The 22,674-nt window shown below is 40.0% G+C and overlaps 1 protein-coding gene across 4 annotated transcripts in view; it reads left to right on the top strand.

Annotated features, from left to right (window-relative positions):
* Window positions 1-22,674, top strand: part of LOC144021062 (protein kinase C beta type) — a 26,715-nt gene extending 4,041 nt beyond the window's left edge. The window contains exons 3-17 of one of the 4 annotated variants that reach the window (XM_077525057.1): window positions 7,864-7,946; window positions 8,798-8,912; window positions 10,233-10,361; window positions 10,696-10,852; window positions 11,360-11,494; window positions 11,576-11,672; window positions 11,878-12,021; window positions 12,504-12,677; window positions 12,749-12,840; window positions 13,355-13,417; window positions 13,507-13,645; window positions 13,727-13,807; window positions 13,950-14,057; window positions 15,353-15,493; window positions 21,143-22,674. In XM_077525057.1, coding sequence (XP_077381183.1) covers window positions 7,864-7,946; window positions 8,798-8,912; window positions 10,233-10,361; window positions 10,696-10,852; window positions 11,360-11,494; window positions 11,576-11,672; window positions 11,878-12,021; window positions 12,504-12,677; window positions 12,749-12,840; window positions 13,355-13,417; window positions 13,507-13,645; window positions 13,727-13,807; window positions 13,950-14,057; window positions 15,353-15,493; window positions 21,143-21,295 — 1,811 coding nt within the window. In that variant the 3' untranslated portion in view covers window positions 21,296-22,674. Of the gene's footprint in view, window positions 1-7,863; window positions 7,947-8,797; window positions 8,913-10,232; window positions 10,362-10,695; window positions 10,853-11,359; window positions 11,495-11,575; window positions 11,673-11,877; window positions 12,022-12,503; window positions 12,678-12,748; window positions 12,841-13,354; window positions 13,418-13,506; window positions 13,646-13,726; window positions 13,808-13,949; window positions 14,058-15,352; window positions 15,494-16,467; window positions 17,767-21,142 lie in introns of those variants that run through there. The other 3 variants (XM_077525058.1, XM_077525059.1, XM_077525061.1) reach the window with 3 other exon arrangements.

The following is a 22,674-nucleotide window of genomic DNA, read 5'->3' as shown; positions in this document are numbered from 1 at the left end:
ACCCGCTGGACTGTGGTGACCTCTATTTGTTTGCCCAATCTTGCTTTAACTTGATACTTAATTCGGGATCCGCTGCAAGAGTTTTATCAACAGATATTTTTTGGGTTGTAAGAAAACAACAGTTCAGTATTGTTCCGTCATTATCACTAAGTATGACTGTGAAGTCATTTGTGTTGCGTTTTCTGCCCCATCGGCAGATCACTAGCAATTAAGCAGTGATGCTAATATTGATCGCCGTCTGTGTTCGTCCAGTGACCAAACGGTAAATCAGCCTCAGTTGTGACAGACAATCGACGGGCTTGCCTGTCAGAATTGATTGTGACTGAAGGTTGAAATCGATAGAATTTACTTTATCTTACGGTCTATTAATATATCGGCCTTGTCATTGCTTTTGTGTAGCTCAGTCTGTGAAATATAGCCTATTTCAAGCTGTATTGGCTTTTTAAACCTCATAAACATAGTTGCATAATTGGCGAGGCTAAATAGGATAATCAACTGTAGTACAACCACAATAATAAACATTGATATTGATATGTGAATACAGTGCCAATAAAAACCCAGCATTGTTGTCTTTGCAAAGGCTGCGTTTTGCATACGACGCCTGCGTAGGCTTTAATTAGAATGCGCAGGTGCCTCGAATGTCATGGTTTGGTTTAACCCGTGGAACCAGCGAGGCACAGAAACGAGGAGCTTTGAGGAGAAGTGTGTGCGCTGCTATCGTGATGGGAGGAGCGCCAGCGCGGGAGGAATGTCAGACATGTGGTGTGGACGTGTTCTTACCTGTGCGGACGCTCGTGTGACAAAGGTGTCTCCTGTGCATTCTGGGTGTGTTTCCATACCTGTTCTGCAGGTAAAGATGAATCCCTTTAGTCCATCCTTCGTATGTTTTAACGCGGGGTTTGTTCGCTAGTTGACTCCCATGTTCACTAAGGGGAGGAGGAAAAAAAAAAAAGAGGAAGTGACATTCGCTTAATATCCTGTGGAAGTGTCTCACCATAGGCCTCGTTGTGGATATTGCAAAGCGCAGAGCTTAACGATGACTTGGCACTAATGACGAGGTTCCATTATACCGGCTTGGTTCTGCACTGTTTTACATTCGATAAATGTACACAGAAATCAAGGTTGAATAAAAAAAAAAAAAAGGAGGGTCTTATAGTCACACGGATGATATATATAAAAGGTCTCCTGGCTAACCTCTCTATTGACGAATGCGCAACCTTGAAGCCGAGGCTACTTAATAGAATTGGCGCTGTCCAATTGTCATCCTTGAGAAGAGTATACCTCATAAGTCATATTTCTTCTTCCAAGCAGGCCAGAAATGACTTCATTGATATGTTTATCGGCAGTAATTCATGTCAGCACAAGTGCATCTCCTTCATTACCTCCGCCAAGGAGATGTTTTCATAAGCAAGGAAGACTGTGAATCAATAATCAGTTCCACCCGACTAACGTTCACATTCTGTTTTGTCAGAAACGGGGGAATAATTTGAAGTTCAGAGTCTCATCCATAATTATTTTGTTCCCGTCAATACAAAAAGTTAACTTGAGAAGACCGAGGCGCTGATTCTCACTCTCACTCCGCCACTTGGCACTCCACTGGCGGCCACTCATTTGCAACAGATTTGATTTGCTTTTTGGCAGTAATGACAAGAAGGGTGTGCAAATCTGGACTTTTTCACTTCCAAAATGCAACAATCCCTGAAAAAATTGTCTATCAGAAACAAGACCGTGTGTAATTGTTATTGATTGGGGAAAAAATGTTGACTTCATGCTGATCATTGAGCGACCAATGTTTGTCATGGTATCGTTTGAATCGATTGAACGACAACAGAGGACTCAGCTGGTCCAAGTTATTGATTGTCAGGTGTGTGTGACAGTTGTTGGCTTCAAACAGACTTGCTGTTCCAGTGCAGCGCCGGATAGTCGGCATGCTTCCACACGTCTTTTAATTGTTTCTGCTCTGACAGCTCTAAAGCGTCTTTTTGAATTGCGTTTTGAAGAGCCGAAACGGTTTGCAAGATTTGCTACATGTTAGCCAGCATTCCGTCATTCGACTTCATTGCCTTGTCGTTGAGGTGGTAACCTCAGTTGAACGTGCTGCGGCTGTACCCTTGACATTTTTACAGCTTGTTAATGTCCCTGTAGCTATTTGGCCCTGGAACATCGACAGATTGCAACTGGAAGACACACAAACAGTCACTTCAATTAGCTCTACGGCAGGGGTCGGCAACTTCGTTTGCCCACGGGCAACACTTGTTTTTCAGTACTATCGTGGGTCGAAATGACATTTTCATCAAAAAATCTGTGGTTTTCCTACTAAAATAATATTTAATCAGTAGGGGATGTAACTATTAAAAGCTCATGGTTTTGCAGGAAGCATCACAGTACACGGTGTGTGCATTTTCCCACAATTTTAAATGTATATTACCACGCATGCCTGTCCCCATCCATCCAGTGTTTACATTCATATTTTCTAGTACTCCAAAACGATATTATTGCAGTTGAAATAATTATGCCATGGTCACATTTAGAGCTGTCAAAATTGATTGAAATTTTTGCTTTAGTCCAAAAATTCAAGTCAAGTCAGAAACGCTCTTAATTAAGTAAGGCAACACAGGTGGAAAAAGCTAAGTAATAATAAATAAGATAGTCAACTACAACCTATTTACTTTCTTTTTGTGTGCTTACGTACATGCTTAAATTTGAAGTGCTGTTTTGTCTGATGTGAAGTCCGAGGCAAGGAGGAGAGGTTACGTGAAGCAGATGTCCAATGGCCACCAATTCCGGCTGAACAACAGCATGTCGCGGCCGGATATGTCAGCTTGAGAGACCCATCTGGTCCTATGGGGTACACAGATGTAGATTATACAGAAATTGACTATTTTGAGCTTGGACTCACGGCGAACAAGCTGCAAATTGACTCTAAAGCGTTACTCATTGTACTTTTCCTGAAAACTCCGTCATTGACTAGTCCAACAAATGAAAAGTCCACTTTCCTCAAAATGGTAAATGGAGTGCACTTATATTGTGCTTTATCCACACCAAATTAGGGCTTCAGCTGTCAAATATTTTTGGTATTCTGATATGCTACTGAAGAGTCAATTGAATAATTGAGTATTCTAATAATAATTATAAAATACAAACAATATATATTTTTACTAGTTTACAGAACAATTATAAATACAGAAGACAAAAACAAAAAAAACACATTTCACTATTCACTTCATAATGAATGACTAACTGGTTTTAATTTTTAGATAACATTTTTGTACTTACATTCCAACTGTGCTTAGCAGCGCCTTATTTTACTCTCTAGAAATATTAGTGACATTTTAGACAAATCACTCCCCATAGATTTTGGTCCAAGATAAAGTGATGTCAAACAACAGCAGCGATTTGCCTGCTAAAACAGCACATGTGAGTAAGACTGGATGGTTAAAAAGTGAACGGTGCGTCAGGCTGTCTGCATCAAAGTGTGCAGTCATCTTCACCTATTAAACGGCCTTTGAAAAGTCTGATTCTGAATCTGACGGCTCTCTCCAGCACTTTGATTTTTTTGCGGCTAGCTGCTAACGCTAGAGCAGCTGTTAAACACTGGCAGGAGGCGCTACTAGTGAGTACTCGAGGCTGAAAAAAAAATGCATCAAGCGTTTTTTTTTTTTTTTTTTTTTTTTTTAATACCAAGGTGTTCCAATTACTTGGAGACTCGTTTCACCCCTACACCATGTTGTCCAAAATGCTTTACAAAGCCTCATATTTACTTATTTAAAAATGAATCTATTGAACCGGAGTTTACACCGGCACCTTGACCTAGCCCTGATAACCTATGGGAATGTTTATTGTTAAATAGCTTACTTTAGCCACCAGGATCCCTTGTTATACCCTGGCTAACAGTAGAACCCAAGATGATTCATCTAGTTATGTATTTGGTTTTAGTCGCATTTTAAATCCGTCTACGTAGTCGTGGCAGCTTCCTCCTAGCTAGCGCTAAGCTAGCGTTAAGCTAGCTCGGGAGTTCGTCCCTCCAGTTTGGCCTCCAAAGTTTGCAAACTTGTTGCTGTGGCCAACAGTGAAGTAATAATATGGGCTTTACTGACTGAATGAGTGGTTAACAGTTGAATTTAACACTTACATTAGTTGACTAACTACAACTATTACGACAATATTCAAGGATTTGTCGTTATTGCAATCTGGAAATTCTGATTCTGTTTGTTTTTTACGGCCAGTTCGCGTCTCAATTTGAGTCAGGATTCTTAACTGAGCTTCTTGAGCCCGACAACAAGTCTAGTGATTCTGATTTTACGTGTCCCCAGACCCCAGGCATTAAGTTGTGCATTGTTTTTAAAAACCAAACGTCTCAAATGTAACACAAGCCACTTAAGTAGCATCAGGCCATCTCGCTGTGGTTTAAATCTGGCTTGAGTGCGAGCGCTAAGTTTCTGGGTGGGTTCGAGGACTGTGAAGTGTGAGCCCCCCCGGCTTCCTCCTGGCAGATGTCTTCAGGAATGTTGTTCAAAATGCTTTGATTTGCTGTTCACGCTGCCAGTCACTCCGAAATGGGAGGCGTTGGTAGTCTCGACTGTCAGGCTCAGCTCGGTTGCTAGGCAACAGAGCAAAGACCTCCACGGCGGGTCACTCGGCCTGTCTTTCTGTTGCATGCCTGTTTGTGTGTGACTGTGTGTGTAACAGGGAAGATTTATGAGCAGAAGGCTAGAGTGTGACTTGAAGCCGCGTTGTTTGCTGGTATGCCGCTTCTCTTCTCTTGTTTCTGCTTTTCTGACAAACTGCAAACACACAAATGAATTCTCCGCCCCCTCAAACTGACTCAAAACCCAGCTGAGCCTCTATCTCTTCCTGTCCACACACACAAACATGAACACAAATTGTTTGTTTCGCTTCAACGTCAACTCCTCCACTCTCTCTCATTCTCTCACCCGCCTGTCACGCTTCCCCTTTTCATTCATTCGCTGCATGTTTGCTTTGTGCAGCAGTGCAGATGGACACAACTCCATCTTCACGCTGTTTAACAAACACTTGAGGCTAGTGTAGCGTCTACTGTCTAGTGTCTACTATTTGGAAGCCTCTTCTTTTCCGAGGAAAACAGGTGTCTCAAAAGCAAATGTTGTGGTGCTTTTATAGTGAAGCGGCAGTTTTGAATGAGCTCGCTTGAAAGGACAGATGCGGTCATTCGTATGCGGACCATAAAATAATGAAAATGGCCGCGCTTAGAGAAATGTGTTGTGAGGCATGTTTTGGACAGACTGTCACAGAAAGAAAGCCTTTGCCAGAGCAGTTTGGACATAATTGAGCGATAGTGCTGAAATACAATTAGGTTTAGGGTCTGACCGATTAATCGGCCGATAATAGTTATTTTAAAATTGGCCATTTTTGTGTCGTTTTTTTGAGGGGCAGATTTAATTTAAATATTTTGGACAGGAAATTCAGATTGTTGGCTATTATTTTATTAATTATTTTATTTTGTTTTACACATTAACACACATAACATATGACAAAGATAAAGTTACCAAGGAAAAAACAAGAATTGGCAAAAAAATAAATACATTGCTGATTGGTTGATTTCGGTATTGACTGTACCGTCCGATTAATCGTATGGCCATTTACATCACCTGACAATAGCTCCTGAAAATGGCAAAAACTGGGCATCCATTTATTTTTATTTTATTTTTTTTAAACATAAACACGTTAAAAGTAAAACATGGCAAATATACCGCTCCCTTGAAAATTGGCGAATCAATTTGCAGATTTTTTGCTATGTTATAATGTGAAACAGATGCATAAGAAGAAAGAATTGTAAAACAGCGTGAAGGGACCGACAGTTATTTTATTCATTATATACTGCTGATTAACTCATTCAACCCCAAAATATATATAAAACCGTTTGTTTCTCTTCTCTCAAAAAAAAAAATTATATATTTGTTTTGTTTTGTTAATGCAGGAGCATACAGAAGGCTTTGATGCAGCTTCTGACATGAAGAGGTGCTTAAAGCAATGGTAGTTATTAAAAAAAGTGGCAGCAGAGTATAAGAGATCAGCCAGGGCAATGTAGCAACAAGCTCTTTTTGTCAATGTTTTCACCAGGAATGTGAATATTGGTGAAACTATATTTTATTTTTATTTTATATTTTATTTTAGCTATATTTTAATGCTAATTGCTGCACAACTGAAACAGACACAAATATACTTTTTCTTCCTGATGAATGAAGAGAATCTAATCTTTATTTTGGTAGATCCATGTTTTTATAGCAATAGAACACAAGATTCTGTGGGCCTTGCAAAATCAGTCAAAATCCAGTAAAACAGCTGGGGTGCGAAGTGGGTTGCTTGTATGAAAATGGCTGTGAGTGAATAATTTAGTTGGTTATCGGAATTGTATTCTACCAAATCAGCATCAGTCTAAAAAAAAAATCTGCATCACTTAGGCCTTAGCTAGGCTCAATGGAAATTGTACAGTACAGTTTAAAAAACAGAAAACTTTTATATCAATGGGTGGACTTTTAGCTTTCAATTAAGTAATTTTACTAAAATACTTTACCAATAAGGAATTACAGTCCAGCTAGTTTATGGGACCACCTCAATTAAAAACTGTTCAAAAGTATTTAGAAAATGTGTTATCATGGTTAAAAATTCATTGTAGTCGATGACAAAGTGTGAGTTTCCGTTTTGTAAATTTTGCTGCCTTCACATTTGGCTTCAGTAGGTGCAAATCCTGCTTTATTGGGTTGCCATCAGGCCTCTGACTTGGCCATTGAACGTCATTTTAATTTATACAGTGCTTCCTTTTTATAGCTGCATGAGTGGTTATTGTGCAATTGACTTGATGGCAAATGACCGGAATAAACTGTATTTAATGTTGGTTGTTTATTAATCACTTAGAGTAGATTCCATGGTAACAAAGGGTCAAAGCTATTTAGACCTCCTTTATCAAAGAAATGCAACCCTGATTTGGAGAAGTCGGTCCTCTGGGCGATGCAGTTGTACAAATAAAACTCTCATGCAGACTATAGCACTGTGTTGATTATTGGTTGGAAAACCTTGACTAACTGCTGCCTGTTTCCCTCATGAAAAAGTAACGACTGTGTGAATAATTAAGGTAACGGTGTTACCCTTCGTGTGACGTCTTTGTGGCAGGTGCAACATTTTTTTTTTTTTTTTACTGCACTCTTTGTTTAGTGTTGTTTGAAGTCAACCTCACGTAAACATGTCACATATAGTTTATGGTTGATTGTAGTCAGGGCTGGACTCAGACCCATTTTCAGCCCTGGAGTTTCAGATACCGGTAGATAGTGTCAGATAAATTTCAAACAGATGAGATTTTACACTTAACAAGACATACTTGGGCAGTTAACACTGTACTTCCTGTCAGTACTCTTATTTTGAAATGTGTCCTCACCACTTCTGGTGCACTACTGAACTAACTAACTGACTGACACTAACTTGAAGAGCGCAACGGCCATCGTAGGAGGCTTTCCCATAATGCTTTGTTGCTGTTACTAGTAACACTTGTGATTGTGTTGAGCATTTGAAACGAACACTTCATCATTTTAATGAGTCTTTTGATGAATGATCAGTATTTCGAATCAAATCCACAGGTGGCGGGCTTGTTTGACGAGGGTGACGTTTCATGTTTGCTGACGTGATTTCGACTTGTTCCTGCGTGCTGTGATTGAATAAAAGTACAACTAAATATAGCACTCGGCGGGAAGGCGAGCTTGAAGTGCCGAAAAACCGGCAGCCTATTGTGAAATGACTAATGGCGCATAATTGACATATTGATTCATCTCATTTTTTATTTTTTTGTTAATATTGGATTACGAGTATTTTTTTTTTTCTTTGCATTCGCAGTGTGCTGTTTTGTGGTCCACAAGCGCTGTCATGAATTCGTCACCTTTTCCTGTCCGGGCGCCGACAAGGGACCCGCCTCTGACGTAAGTCTGTCAAATACAAACTAAAGCCACATGTACATGCACATGACATCTATATCTATCAAATGTATTTGGCCAAACTTCATCCGCCTCAGCAAATTAAGCCTGGGATGCTACATATAAAAAAATGGCTTTGTAATAAACACATTGCATTTGTGCAGGGTAAAAATGATGTTCACGAAGGCACATATGTTTTTCTATAGCAGGGTAGTGCTAACTCATGCCAGATGTCAAATGTGACCCCGTTTTAGCTACGTCTGAGAAATCAGGAAAACTGAATTTAACGTAAATATCTACAATTAGTTCTCAGTCTTTGCAGTTTTCAGCAATTATCCTCAAACCTGTATGTAGAATGTATTGTGATGTGTATATAATTCATTTCATTCGGCTTCGCTTAATAACCCGTGTTATGACTGCTCCTACTTTTGGACTCGTAAAGCCAATAAAAGCCCCACTCATAATTCAACATTTGGTGCTTGTTGAAAGATATCTCAGTGGACATCATGATTCAAATTCAAATCAAGTGTTACAGCCTCAGGCTCCATTCAAACGAAATGTTCGCAACTTCACATTAACGTGCTGAGTGAGAGATCACGTTAAAGATTATTAACGTAATTAGCCGTGTCAGCGCTGGCCCTTGGTTTGCGCTCGCACACAAATTCGGTGCCCATTTCCTGTCAACTTGTTGACTCCACGTCACGTTTTCAGACTGTTAAAAGGGAAAATGTGCTGCCTGGCTGCTTCAAGTTAATGGGCCAATAGCTCAAGTGCGCGCACAACCAACAAAGTCATGCATCCGTCAATTTAGAGCCTCATGACGTTTCATTCTAAATTGCTTCTGTTTTGTGTCTTAGCAGGATCCTCGCAGTAAACACAAATTTAAGGTGCACACGTACTCCAGTCCGACCTTCTGTGACCACTGTGGCTCGCTCCTCTACGGCCTGATACACCAGGGCATGAAATGTGACCGTACGTACGCCTGCACATATATACTCTTTGTGTGTGAGGCCACAAAGCTTCAGTTCTTGTCCTCATTTCACAGGTTTGTGGAGTCTCAACTTCAATTTATTTACCCCCACGGGCTACATAAAATGCGCATCATTGACAGAGTGTATTATCAAAAGCTGCAAACACTAATCTTTGGAGTCTGTAATTGTATTTTTTTTTTTCCTGTAAATTTTACCCTCACAGCTTGATTAGTTTAGCGAAATAAATTTTTCTAATTCTGTTTGATGTTTAATATATCTGAGGCAAATTAACACAATTTTCTACAGATAGTTCTTCCCTATTTTTGCAGTTACAAGTTTACATGGCCTAAAACACCAAAAAATAAAGACGTTTTACATCGTCGGGGGGGAATTTAATCATTGTGCTTCTAAGGAGTGCAATCTCTTGTCTTGTCATGTTGGTGGACCTCTTTGGCCATTTATAAAGTGTGTCTGAACAATTAGCCAAATGGGGTACTGTACTTTGGTGTAGAATGTCACTTGAGTGACAAACGCTGCTGGGGAGTTTTACGTCAGAGTCCGCTGACATCTAGTGGATACCTCAAAACATCACATCTGACTAGAACTAGGATCCAAAGTTCTTTGTATTTATTTATTTATTTTTTTCCCCCATTATTATTTATACAGGTGTAGCCCAATTAAGTAGAATATTGTGGGAAAACAATTTAAGCAGTTTAGTAATTTAAAAAGTTGCATTATATAGATTTGTGATTTTATTTTTGAAAAAACAAATGCACAAACTCAAGAAATAACTTCCCATAAGAAACAATCCAAATAATTTTGAAATGGAAATGAGGTATGATTTGGCCTTAGAGTAAGAAAAAAAATTCTTTGTTACCAAAACATCACAATCTGATTATAAAATGCCTCCTTGGCAGAGGTAATTGAATTACGCTCTACATGTCATTCATAATATTTATTTTGGTAAGCCAGTCAAGTCTTTGTGCATTTTGTGTTTATAAAACCTTTCAGCTTCTGTTTCTCTTAATAGGAATATTCACTTTTGTATCCATCCATCCATTCATCCATTTTCTTAACCGCTTGCTCCTCACAAGGGTTGCGGGGGGTGCTGGAGCCTATCCCAGCTGGCTCCGGACACTTTTGTATCCAAATTGAATTTGCTAGAGATACAAATATGTGGTGTCACCGAGAACACTTTAACACATGCACTGACCTAATGAACTTTTTTCATTTTTTTTTTAACGTTACTTTGTTTTCACTGAGCCCTCACTATACTCTCAAAATGGCGGTCCGTGTTGTCTGTGTGTGCGCTGCCTTTAAGACTGCATGATGAACATCCACAAGCGCTGCGTGGCCAACGTCCCGAGCCTGTGCGGAACGGATCACACCGAGAGAAGAGGGCGCATCCAGATCTCGGCTCGGATCGCAGAGGACACTCTGACCGTCACCAGTAAGTGGTGGACAGAAACACTGACAATAAGGAGGTAGACAGACAGACAGAAAGCCCTTCCTCTACTTAAAAAGAGAGAGGGACTTTATCCGACAGAGACCAAAACTGGAAAGTCCATTAGCTGATCAATAATTCCAACGATTGGCCCACATGGCCTGCTTGTTTCTCTCAGGCAGCTCTGCATTGATTATGGAGCACAAACTAAACTGTTGTTAAGTGTTGTCGAATGCAGCCAGGGATATTTAGGGCAGAGATTAGAGACCCTGTAGTAGCATTTTAAACACCGCAGACTAAATATTTGATCTTCCTCTGTCCCGTACTTGTCCTCTCGTAGTCAAAGAGGCCAAGAACTTGGTCCCAATGGATCCCAACGGCCTGTCCGACCCTTACGTGAAGCTCAAGCTGATCCCTGACCCCAAGAGTGAGAGCAAACAGAAGACCAAGACCATGAAATGTTGCCTAAACCCCACATGGAACGAGACCTTCACTTTGTGAGCCATTTTGATTGCTATCCTATACAACAGAAAAATCAAGGTTTTATTTTTTTAATGCTCGTTTGTCAAGTTTAACCCCAGTGGTGTAAACATGGTATTCTGGTTAATATTGCGTTAGTGGAATATGAGTTTAGCAGCAAAATCGAGCAGTTTTTATAAAGATCAGAAGGCGGCCATTTTGCCACTTTTTGTCGAGTGAAAATGACGTCAGAGTTGCTCAGGTAGCAACCAATCACAGCGCAGCTTCAGAAAGTAGGTGCACCGTGATTGGTCGTTGCTTGAGCAACTGTGATGTCATCTTCAGTTGACAGCCAGTGGCAAAATGGCCGCCCCCCTGAGATGGGTAAAAACAGCTGGATTTTGCTCTTCATCTTCCACAAATGTAACATTAATCGGAATGTCATTTTTAGACTAGTGAGGTCATATATAAAATTATATACTTTAAGATTTAAGAAGTATCAGATTTGTTCCTCACCTTCACTTCTTTGTCATCTCCTCCCTCAGTAACCTGAAAGAAAGCGACAAGGACCGCCGTCTGTCTGTGGAGATCTGGGATTGGGACCTGACCAGCAGGAACGACTTCATGGGTTCTTTGTCCTTCGGGATCTCGGAGCTGCAGAAACAAGGGATAGACGGATGGTAAGATGGCCGAAGTGTGCGAGGTTGGCAAATTGTCTTGTTCACAGACCTGTATTGACAAGTATCTGACCTTGGTCCAAGGTTTAAGCTCCTGTCCCAGGAGGAAGGAGAGTATTTTAATGTTCCCGTCCAGCCTGACGGTGAAGATGGCAATGAGGAGCTTCGACAAAAGTTTGAAGTGAGTTAGGAATGTCACAATTTGTTTTGGTGTGTGTGTGTGTGTGAGTGTAGATTCTCGGTCGTATTCCACAAAGTTGGATGGATGAAACTAGATTCTGCATTTGTTGAAGTTGTGGCTAATAATAATCTAAAACACTTTTTCAGGTCTACATTTTTAATTGCGGAATCTCTAATGCGCTTCCATTCAATCTCATCCTCTCCAGAGGGCAAAAGTGGGTCCGGGGAAGCCGTCAGACTCCTCTTCCTCGTCGTCCGTCAGCAAGTATGACAGCAACGGCAACCAAGACCGTATCAAGCTCTCAGACTTCAATTTCATTATGGTTCTGGGAAAGGGCAGCTTTGGCAAGGTACTTGACTGTTTTACTACCAAAAACGTATAAAAATGTTCTATTTTAAATATTGCCATAGTCCCCGAAGACGTATTTATAAGGGTTTTTTTTTTATGTTAGAGCTTATGGAAGGCTTTGATAGAGCCTCTGAACTGAAGAGAACACTGTAAGCAATGGTAGTTATTACAAAAACGGCCAGCAGGTAGCTGTAGAGTATAAGAGATCAACCAGGGCCATGTTGCAACAATCTCTTTTCCCCACTGTTTTAAACAGATTTGTGAATAATGATGAAATTAGCTACATTCTAAAGTGAATTGCTGCAAAATGAAAACGGATAGAAATCCATTTTTTTTTCCTGATGAAATAAGAGACTTTAATCTTTCTTTTGATAGGTTCCATGTTTTTGCAACAATAGAACACAATATTCTGTGGGCCTTGAAAAATCAGTCAAAATTTTTCTGATTGTTTGAACCATTTTCTGATCGTTTGACTCGCCGTAGGTGATGCTGGCTGAGAGGAAAGGTACGGACGAGTTGTACGCTGTGAAAATCCTGAAGAAAGACGTAGTCATCCAGGACGACGACGTGGAGTGCACCATGGTTGAGAAGCGAGTCCTCGCTCTTGCGGGGAAGCCGCCTTTCCTCACACAACTACATTCTTGTTTTCAGACTATGGTAGGAAACGTTCGTAATGAGCTCACCGTTGTTTATCGTTGGGTAACTGATCGTCATCTTCAAACCTCCAGGACCGACTCTATTTTGTGATGGAGTATATTAATGGAGGGGACCTAATGTACCAGATCCAACAGGTCGGGAAGTTTAAGGAGCCGCACGCAGTGTGAGTATCCAATGGAATGTTGCACATGAAGATAATTATGCACTCTTTTTGCACAACACTGTGTGTATTTTGCACTTGGACACCTCCCCAAACCCGCCAGCAAGTCGACAACATCACAGAGCAACCAAGTGTGTTCCACTGATAAGGAGCTAACGCTAATCTGTGCGGCCGACAAAACTCGACAGCTCTGCTTACCTGTTTGCTTTGAGTGGCTAGCAGGGGTATGGCACCCAAGAGTAATGTTGGTGTGCTTGTGATAGTGTCACTTGAAAGTGGCTCTGGATCTTAGGCCATACAGCGAATCAAGTGGTAGCCAGACAGACTCGATGTTGGGGCGGTTACTATGTTTATTAGTCGCGCTGTTATGCAACTGCATACTTTGGCAAACTCAACTGACCAGTATCACATGGTAGAAACATGACGAAAAAGTATCCTCCTCAGTTAGCATACCGTACACACTACTACATCATATTAATACAAACGCATTGGGGAAAAACACGTCTTCGTTTTCCAGGTTCTACGCAGCCGAGATCGCCACAGGCCTCTTCTTCCTCCACTCCAAAGGGATTGTGTATCGGTGAGTGTTTGCAAACGGACGACGGCGCGCTTGTTCACGATCCTCCTAGAACCGTAGTATGTACTTATCACCTGCAAGTGTGTCCGTAGGGATCTGAAGCTGGACAACGTGATGCTTGACTCCGAAGGTCACATAAAGATCGCCGACTTCGGCATGTGCAAAGAGAACATGTGCGACGGCGTGACCACCAAGACGTTTTGCGGAACTCCAGACTACATTGCCCCTGAGGTCTGCTTACTTTCCTCACTTTTATGATTATTTTTTGTTCCGTCTTTGAATGTGACTCACCTCTTTGTCTGTGCATTCCAGATCATTGCCTACCAGCCTTATGGGAAATCTGTCGACTGGTGGGCCTTTGGAGTGCTGCTATATGAAATGCTTGCAGGGCAGGTTGGTATCTCAAATTAATTTTGCCGAATTTCATGCGATGGCGATGAGAATAAAGCACATTGAGTTGCCTTGTGTATGAAATGTGCTATACAAATAAACTTGCCTTGCCTTGCCTTACGTATGTTTACGCTTGGATGTTCAGCCTCCTTTTGATGGGGAGGATGAAGATGAGTTGTTCCAGTCGATCATGGAGCATCACGTCTCGTACCCGAAGTCCATGTCCAAAGAAGCTGTCGCCATCTGCAAGGGGGTGAGACCACATTTGCATGAAACGCCTTCTATAAGTCATGTTCAAAAATTGCATTCAAAGGTGATACTTGACTCATTTCGCCATTTTCAGCAGTAAAATAAATAAATAAATAAATACTTGTGTATAATTAACTCATTTGCTCCCAAAAATGTATAAATACGTTCTATTTTAAATTTTATGTGTCCCAAAGACGTATTTATACGTTTTTTTTTAATGCTAGAGCATAAATAATGTTTGCGTTGCTTGCTAAGGACAATATGTGCTTTGATGCAGCCTCTCAACTGCAAAGAACGGTTGAAGAGATGGTAGTTTTTACACAAACGGCCAGCAGGGGGCAGCAGAGCAAAGGAGATCAACCAGGGCCATGTTGGGAAAAAAAATTTGCTCAATTACTCACAATTCTAAATAGATTTGTGAAAAATGAAGAAGCTTAGCTATATTATAATGCTAATTGCTGCAAGACCGATACAGATTGAAATCTACTTTTTTTTTTCTTGATGAAAGAAGAGACTTTAATCTTTCTTTTGGTAGGTTCCATGTTATTATATCAATAGAACACAATATTCCATGGGCCTTGCAAAATCAGTCGAAATCCAGTAAAACGGTGAACGGGATTGCTTCTGTGAAAATGGCTGGGAGTCAATGAGTTAATGTGATAACTTCATTATTTTTCATATACAATTAATACCTTTAAAACAGATTTTTTCCACTTGCTGTCGACTGAAGATGACATCACCTGTGCTGAGGAAGTAGGTAACGACCAATCATCATGGCTAACCTGTTTTCTGGGTTTGGTCAGCAAAATGAGCCATGATTGGTCATTACCTACTTCCTAAGCACAGATGATGTTGTCATCAGTCGACAGCAAGTGGAAAAATTCGTTTTTAAAGGTATTAATTGTACATGAAAAATGAAGTTATCACATTCATTCTAGGCAAAATATTAACTTTTCACTGCTGAAAATGGTTCATTTAGCCAAGCATCCCTTTTAAAGGCACAGTAATGCATTACTGTCTGCTGGCAACAAAAGTGAGAACACCCCTAAGTGAAAATGACCAAATTGGGCCGAGAGTGTGTTACATTGTTACATTCCATCCATCCAATTGGGTGGAAATGCAGAAGGCCTCGCTCATAAGATTTGCAACAAAAAAACACTTGGTTTTTAAAATTCACACTTGATTGGTGGGTTCTTACTATTTATTACTCGTTTACAAGCAATGAAAAGGTTACTTTTGAAAATCTAGCCATACACATAGACGACACACCTTTTTGATACGTTTCTGTGTGATGTCTAGCTGATGACCAAGCACCCAGGCAAGCGTCTGGGCTGCGGTCCCGAGGGCGAGAGGGACATCAAGGAGCACGCCTTCTTCCGCTACATCGACTGGGAAAAACTGGAGAACAAAGAGGTCCAGCCGCCGTTCAAGCCGAAATCTGTGAGTAGGTCCCGTGTATGATATAAATACACACTGGTGGGAATGAATAACACACATAAGAGGGTAATTACGTGAGGTAAGTCGGTTCATTCCCTGCACCCGATCATCACCCTGCCGACGACTCACCAGTATAGACCAATGGAAATCCACAGTCCGCAGGTTGTGCGATTTCATTGGTTGATGCCATGTTTGCGTTTTTTCTTCTTTTTTTTTGGTTTGCATCCAGGGTTATAATAGTTTGGATTTTTCATTATACTGTAGTTCGTTTAGATTTTTTTACTTTCAGTCAGTTATTCAGTTTAATTAGGTTTTTTTTTTCCCCAAAAACACAGATTTTAAATATATATATATTTTATATATGCCTTCTTAAAATAATCGCCTAAGTCATTTTCCCCCCCAGATTTTTCAGGAAACACAAATTGAACCATTTGCATCATGAGGAGATGATTTAGGTAAAAAAAAATACAAAAATAAATAAGAGGGTGACGTATGTAATATGAAAAAAGTCACTAGGTTATAGTGCAGTAAAGTAAAAAATAAAATTATAAAAACACAAAGAAAATATAAGAAAAAACACTAAGTAAAGTCCATGTCTGTGTGCAGAGGATTCTTATTAATAAAGATAAAAAAAATAATAAAGAAATCTGCTCATGTATAACATTGGCAGAGACGAAAATGGACATTCACTGCAGTTTTAGCTTTATTATTGAAAGATGTATTTTCTTTTTTTTCTTTTTAATATTTTCATTTTTTTTTTCAATTTTTATTCTAATTCAAAAACATGTTTTTTCCAAATGTACTTATAGTTTTTAATATTTTCATTTTTATTTTATGAACAAAAATGTATTTTTTTCAATTCTACTTTTAGTTATTCAAGTTTAGTTTAACTATAATAACCTTGGTTGCATCACTCATCACGCTCACTCCCCATCCCTCCATTTTCTCTCCCTCTTCTCTCCCCTCTCCCACGGCAGTGCGGGCGTGACGCCGAGAACTTTGACCGCTTTTTCACACGTCACCCCCCAGAGCTGACCCCCCCAGATAAGGAGCTTATAGCCAACTTGGACCAGGAAGAATTCCACGGCTTCACATTTGTTAACCCGCAGTACCCTCGCTGACTGTGCTGTACACAATACGCAAACACATACACGCACACGATACGTGCATCAGTGCAATAGTGAGACAGAAGTCACCATCAAGTGCATATCAAAGCTGCGTTATGAGAGGAAGTTTGACATTTGGGGGGGAAATTAAGGGAAGTTGGCTAGCTTTTCCTTTAGAAAAAAAAGGCGAAAAATTCCTTTAACATCCTGATAAAAATAAGAGCAAGTATGGAGAAATATCAAATTTTCTATCACATGTTCAACTAAAATAACATCTCCCATATTCATGCCCTGTCAGTGCTATTGATGAGCAAATTTATTTCCTGTGTATGTGAAAAATCCACCAGTCGCCCTCCTAGGATTGTTGGAATGCTGACTGGTGTCCCCCACACCAAATATTTCTGTTGTCAGAGCATAGAATTTTTTTTTTTTTTTTTTTACTGACGATTAAGCGAATTTTGTCAGTTCTGATTTAATTGCGTCTTAAAACAATTCAAGGGCATGATGTCTGCTACATCCTTGCTCAATACAAAAATGGCATTCAAACAAGTTCAGAAAGGTCAAAAAGCCAAACATCCCAGTTTTACGGATTATTTGTTCCTATAGTCAATCTTGGGCATAAACACCAAAATGGTAGAACAGCTAAAGAAGAGGTCAGAGAGGTATTAAACGAACAATTCACTATTTATAGTTTGCACTACATTATTATCATCTTAGTACTCTAAAGACCAAATGTATGAAATTTGTTAGGCTGCCGCAGTGCCAACTGAAAATCACCAGAGTGAAGTCAAGCAATGTCACCCCACCAAAAAAATATATATATACAGTATATATATATCAGTGTGTGCCAATTTCGTTAGTCGTCCATTTTACAAATGCGAATTGGAACAAACGACACAATAACCTCCTTAAAAGTCTTCGTCGTGACGATGAACAATGTGTCAAATCAACTCGGTTTCACGTGACAGCTTTTGTCGTCACGCCAATGAAGACCGTTTCGCACTTAATGCAATGGCCGGTGACAACTTATGGACTACAGAGGAAAAAAAAAAATGAATATATCAAATGTAATTGTTGTGGGTGAAAGAAAGAAGCTTCTATGGATTGTATTATTGTTCTGTATGACTGGAAAGTAATAATATACTCACTGGTGCCTACCAGGACACTTGTGCTGCGTCTGCCTTCTTACTACTGTTGCACACCTCCAACAACTGGAAAATGGAAAATATTTGGAATTCATAGGGGGTACGTTGTCATTATACCATAGTTGCTTAGGTCATATTTGAACATTTTTGGAAAACAACAAAAAACACTGCAACAAATTCAACACAAAACCGTATAAGATGTCCAACCTAATAAATGCTAGGCCGCGCCACAACTAAATAATCAATTGACGGCTACTTGTTTCCAAGTTAAGTAAAAATATCAACAAATGATGGAATAGTGTCACAGCAGACGTCATAACATGCGTAATAGACGGGGTATCTGTACAGCTGACGGAAACGAGCATTCGATTGGCCAATATTCAGATTCTGCATTCAGCTTAGGACAGTGGTTCTCAAACCTTTCACATCAAGCCACTAAAAATATAGTCTCTAGCTCTCCAAATACCATTATAATGACCAACATTAAAATACAGTAACAGTTAAAAACAATTAGGTCAAAAATAACCCAATTTTTGTTTCAAAATGACGTGATCTGGGTCAATTTGACCCAACTTTCTGGGTCGTTTTGTGCAAAACAAAACCCCGAAATTGTAATGGATTGATCAATTTTGGACCCAAATTGGGTAATTTTTGACCAAACTGTTTTTAGAATGTACAGGTATATTTACTACTGTAGGCCACTTTAACATGATGTGCAGTTTGAACATTAACACTCTGCTTAAATTCAAGAAAATAAAACAAAAGCTTTACCTAAATAAACTAAATTAAAATGTATTGCACAGAACAGGGAAAAAAATTAGCTAAATGGGTCACATGACATTTGCAATGCGAGCCCGAAGGGCACTTTGACGTCCAAAAAGTTTGTGCCACTGTAACATTATGTACTGTTTGAACATTTAATTGAGTGATTCTTTCGTAAACCACTAGCGGGAGTCAATGTACCGCCACTGGTACTCGAGTCACACTTTGAGAATCACTGTACTAGGCTAAAAACGCGAAGCGTCGCCATTGCACATATGACAAACAAGTGGTGAGTATGAGAAGCAGTTTTCCTTCCTCAGTTCAACCGCCCGCCAACAGATGAGACAAAAGGAGGTAGGCAACGTCAACGTTACTCTTTCATGTGCTCCGCTCACAGCTTCACCTCCTGTCCTGTTGTGGTATCTGTTTTATGGATCCTCGTCTGTATCGGAATGTTTCTCACTGCCGCACAGGTGTCTCGGGTCCATACTGTTAAGTCAGCAGGTCTTTTCCGTTTTTTTGTCACGTTTCCAGGTCTGTTTGCACTGTGTGCGCTTCTGTTTTTGTCACATTGACCCTCCAAACCACTCCTCAAGTATCCACAAAATAGAATAAATGATCATCACGAGTACAGAGATGCCGTAATAGCAATATCTGTTCCAAATCATCACCATTATAAAACATTTAATCACCGTTCCCTATCGACCCTTCCAGCTGACATCACCGCTTAGATCCAGCTGCACCTCCCGGAGGGCAAACATCCTATAACAAATTAATGTAAGGAGCTTGATTTTCGGCAAGTGCTTTCGTTCAAAGGTGGGAAATATGTCAAGTGTCACAAAAAAACGTCCCGAGTAGGACACTACATTACTGCGAATCATTGAATCCAGTCGTTTGGAGCCTCTAGCTAAGAAAAAAAACAACAACAACAACAACAACAAAAAAAAAAAGAGTTTCTTGGAAGGCGAAGTGGAAGCCTAAGGTTTGATGTTTTTGGTTGAAACAGCATGTCGATCACTACTTTCATGGTGTAAATTGCCATTCATGAAATCGTTTGTGTCCGGATATACTCGTCTTGCTGTATATCGAAATCTTTGAGCTATCTTAGCTTGCTAGCTGCTAAGAAACAGGGCGCACGTTTACTACACATTCCTCTGCCTCGAATTTACAATCAGAGGTTAATGTTATGACCAACTGTATATGGAAAAAGAGAAAAATGACCTGATATAAAATGACGTGAGCATATCCTCGTACTTTTTGTGGGTGCAAAGCAATTGCGTCGTAGTTTGGAGCTAGCCACCGTGGTCGTCTTAAGCCTGGTTTAGAATCACTGCCGACAGCCGAAAGAATGCTCCCATCGCTCTTTGAGCACTTAGAGTATGCGTCACCATAGCAATGGTCGCTGATTTATCAACTGTTTGACTTGTTTTCTAATTCACTCGCATTGACGCCCTGCCCTCCACTGCAAGGGGTGCACTTAAATGTGACGTCACACTGGAAGGGTTTATTTAAAATGAATGGGTATTTTGTTCTTCTCAGGGGGCGGCCAATTTGCCTTGTATTGCTGATGTCATTATCAGTCGACAGCAAGTGTCAAGATGGCTGCCGCCTGAGATTGATAAAATGTTTTTTTTTCTGCTTAATTCATTTTCCACAAACACAGTGTTGATCAGAATACCATATTTAGTAGGGGTGTGAATTGCCTAGTACCTGACGATTCGATTCGTATCACGATTCACAGGTCACGATTCGATTCGATACCGATTAATCCCGATACGAATGGTCACGATTCGATACCGATTAATCCCGATACGAATTTATAAGTCGATTGTTGCGATTTTTTCCCATTCAAATTTAGAAAATACTATCAGTAAATTTGTACATGTACACTGTAAGATTTGTATGAATATATTTATCTAAAACTTGAGGCTTATAACCGTGAGCCACTGTACACAAACAGTTTGCAATCTGTTTCACATTTGAACAGCATTAAAATAAAAATATTAAGGCTTAATGTGCCGTTCATATAACATTCTTCCATGCTCAAGGTGTGAATCCTAAAAAAAAAAAAAAAAAAAAAAACGATTCTGCCGATTATTGAATCGATTCGAGAATCGCGCGATGTAGTATCGCGATATATCGCCGAATCGATTTTTTTTTAACACCCCTAATATTTAGGCTAGTGGCGGTGCATCAAATTTATTGTATTAAAAAAAAGATAAAGAAAATTTACTTGACTTTTTTGCTTTAATAGACATTGTGCTATTCCCACTGGTGTGCACTCATTGACACCAGGGGACAGTATAAACAATAAACATATAGTGTCGGGCCCCCAATACGCCCATATTAAGTCTTTGCATTCTCAGTCAACAGACGAGTCATTGAATTTAATGCGTAGAACTTTAAATGGGTTGTTATCGAGCTACTGTAGGACCTGAAGATTAAATGGGGATGTTTACTGCGTCCCACCCCTGCAGACCATTAATCAAAATGTCTTTGTGCTGATAAAGTGGTCTTTCCTTTCTTACCCCTCATCACTGTGCTTTAATGGAACTTCTTTCTGCTTCCTGTTCTGTCTTGTTCTGCCCTCTACACTAAATCCTTCTTTTCGACTTTTTTTTGTTTTGTTTGTGTGTCAGAAATCCCGCCGCGACGTGGGCAACTTCGACAAGGAGTTCACCAAGATGGCCGTGGAACTGACGCCGACGGACAAACTCTTCATCATGAATCTGGACCAGAACGAATTTCAAGGCTTCTCCTACACCAACCCCGAGTTTGTTATACAAGTGTGAAGGGGTGGGATTAAAAACGACACCAAAACCTGAACAGACCTGCAGTGTCTTTCCATCACCTTGTCACGACGCATCGTCTCGTAAACTGGACTACACACCCACAAATGCACGACGTGAGACTGCACCAGTGAGGAGGGCTGCTTACCGCGGGACTAACTCCTCCGCCAAGGCACACCTGTTGACAAAAGTGAAGGGAAGAAAGGCTGTCATAATTTTGGGTTGTTTTTATTAGTTGTCAGGCTACTTTCTGTTTCTCACAAAATCAAAAACAAGTCCACAAATAATGGCCGTGCCTATAATGAACACCTCATTCCAATTAGTCAGCAAGCAGCGTTAAATTTTTTTTTTAGAAATAGTATTTATTTATTTATTTTTCAAGTTTGTTGTCATTATTTGACCCAAGTTACTGGGTTAGGTATATGTTTTTTGGGTTATAGAATTAGCCCCAAAATTTGGGTCAAATGAATAACCCACAACAATTTTTTTTTTTTTTTTTTGTATGAATGAATAAATACAATTTTATTTTAATCACAGGAAAAATAAAATGTACCACACGCAGGTCCATCATAACAAAAGAAAACGTATAGACCGAAAAGGCATAGGCTGCAACTCACGGTTATTTTTGCCTGAAAAGTCTTGCATGCATATACAAGTACCACTAACCAGATTCTCACTGAGAAGTATCAAATCCTTCGTCTGGCCAACTTTTAAAAATTTTATGGAAATCGGTCATATGTGATTTTTGTGTAATCCTGAAATCCATCAAAAGGCAATCAAAGCAAAACCTGTCACTTTTGTGCTTGGCGGAGGTAAAAAACAAACAAAACAAAACTGTTTCCAGGAGCTTAGTGTCAGCTTGTCAATGCGGAGGTCAGCAACGAACGAATGTCGCCGTGTGTCTAAGATCAACAGGCAGAAGGCATGTTTGTTGTTTCCTTCACGTGAAAGTCGAGTAATGAACATTCCATGATCAATATGTCACGTATGTTTTGTGCTCTCTCTCTCTCACACACATATACACATTCATATGCAAGCATGCACGTGTCTGTGCAGGGTGTAGTAGCGGGTGGGACGGGGAGGTCCGGTTTTCGTCCTGAACTAGCGCATCTTGTCTTCCAAATGAGCCCTTTTTCGTTATTGATATCAGACAGCCTGCACTCTTACTCCAAATAGGCACATTGAGCTGTAACAATGCACTTAAATTTAAATGTACTTCAATGATTCAATTAAGATGGTAGCGATTATAAATGTTTAAAAACAAATAGTAGTACATGCAAATATAATGGACGTACAAGTTAAATACAACTGAACTGTGCTAAAGCAGTAATTCTTTTGTTTACCACTGGAGGTAAAAACAATTTCACAATCACCATCTTAAA

This window comes from Festucalex cinctus, chromosome 6 (assembly GCF_051991245.1).
Source record: "Festucalex cinctus isolate MCC-2025b chromosome 6, RoL_Fcin_1.0, whole genome shotgun sequence".
In the NCBI taxonomy this organism is placed as follows: Eukaryota; Metazoa; Chordata; class Actinopteri; order Syngnathiformes; family Syngnathidae; genus Festucalex; species Festucalex cinctus.
The sequence above is the reverse complement of the archived record's forward strand: the minus strand, read 5'-3'. Positions and strand labels throughout refer to the sequence as shown.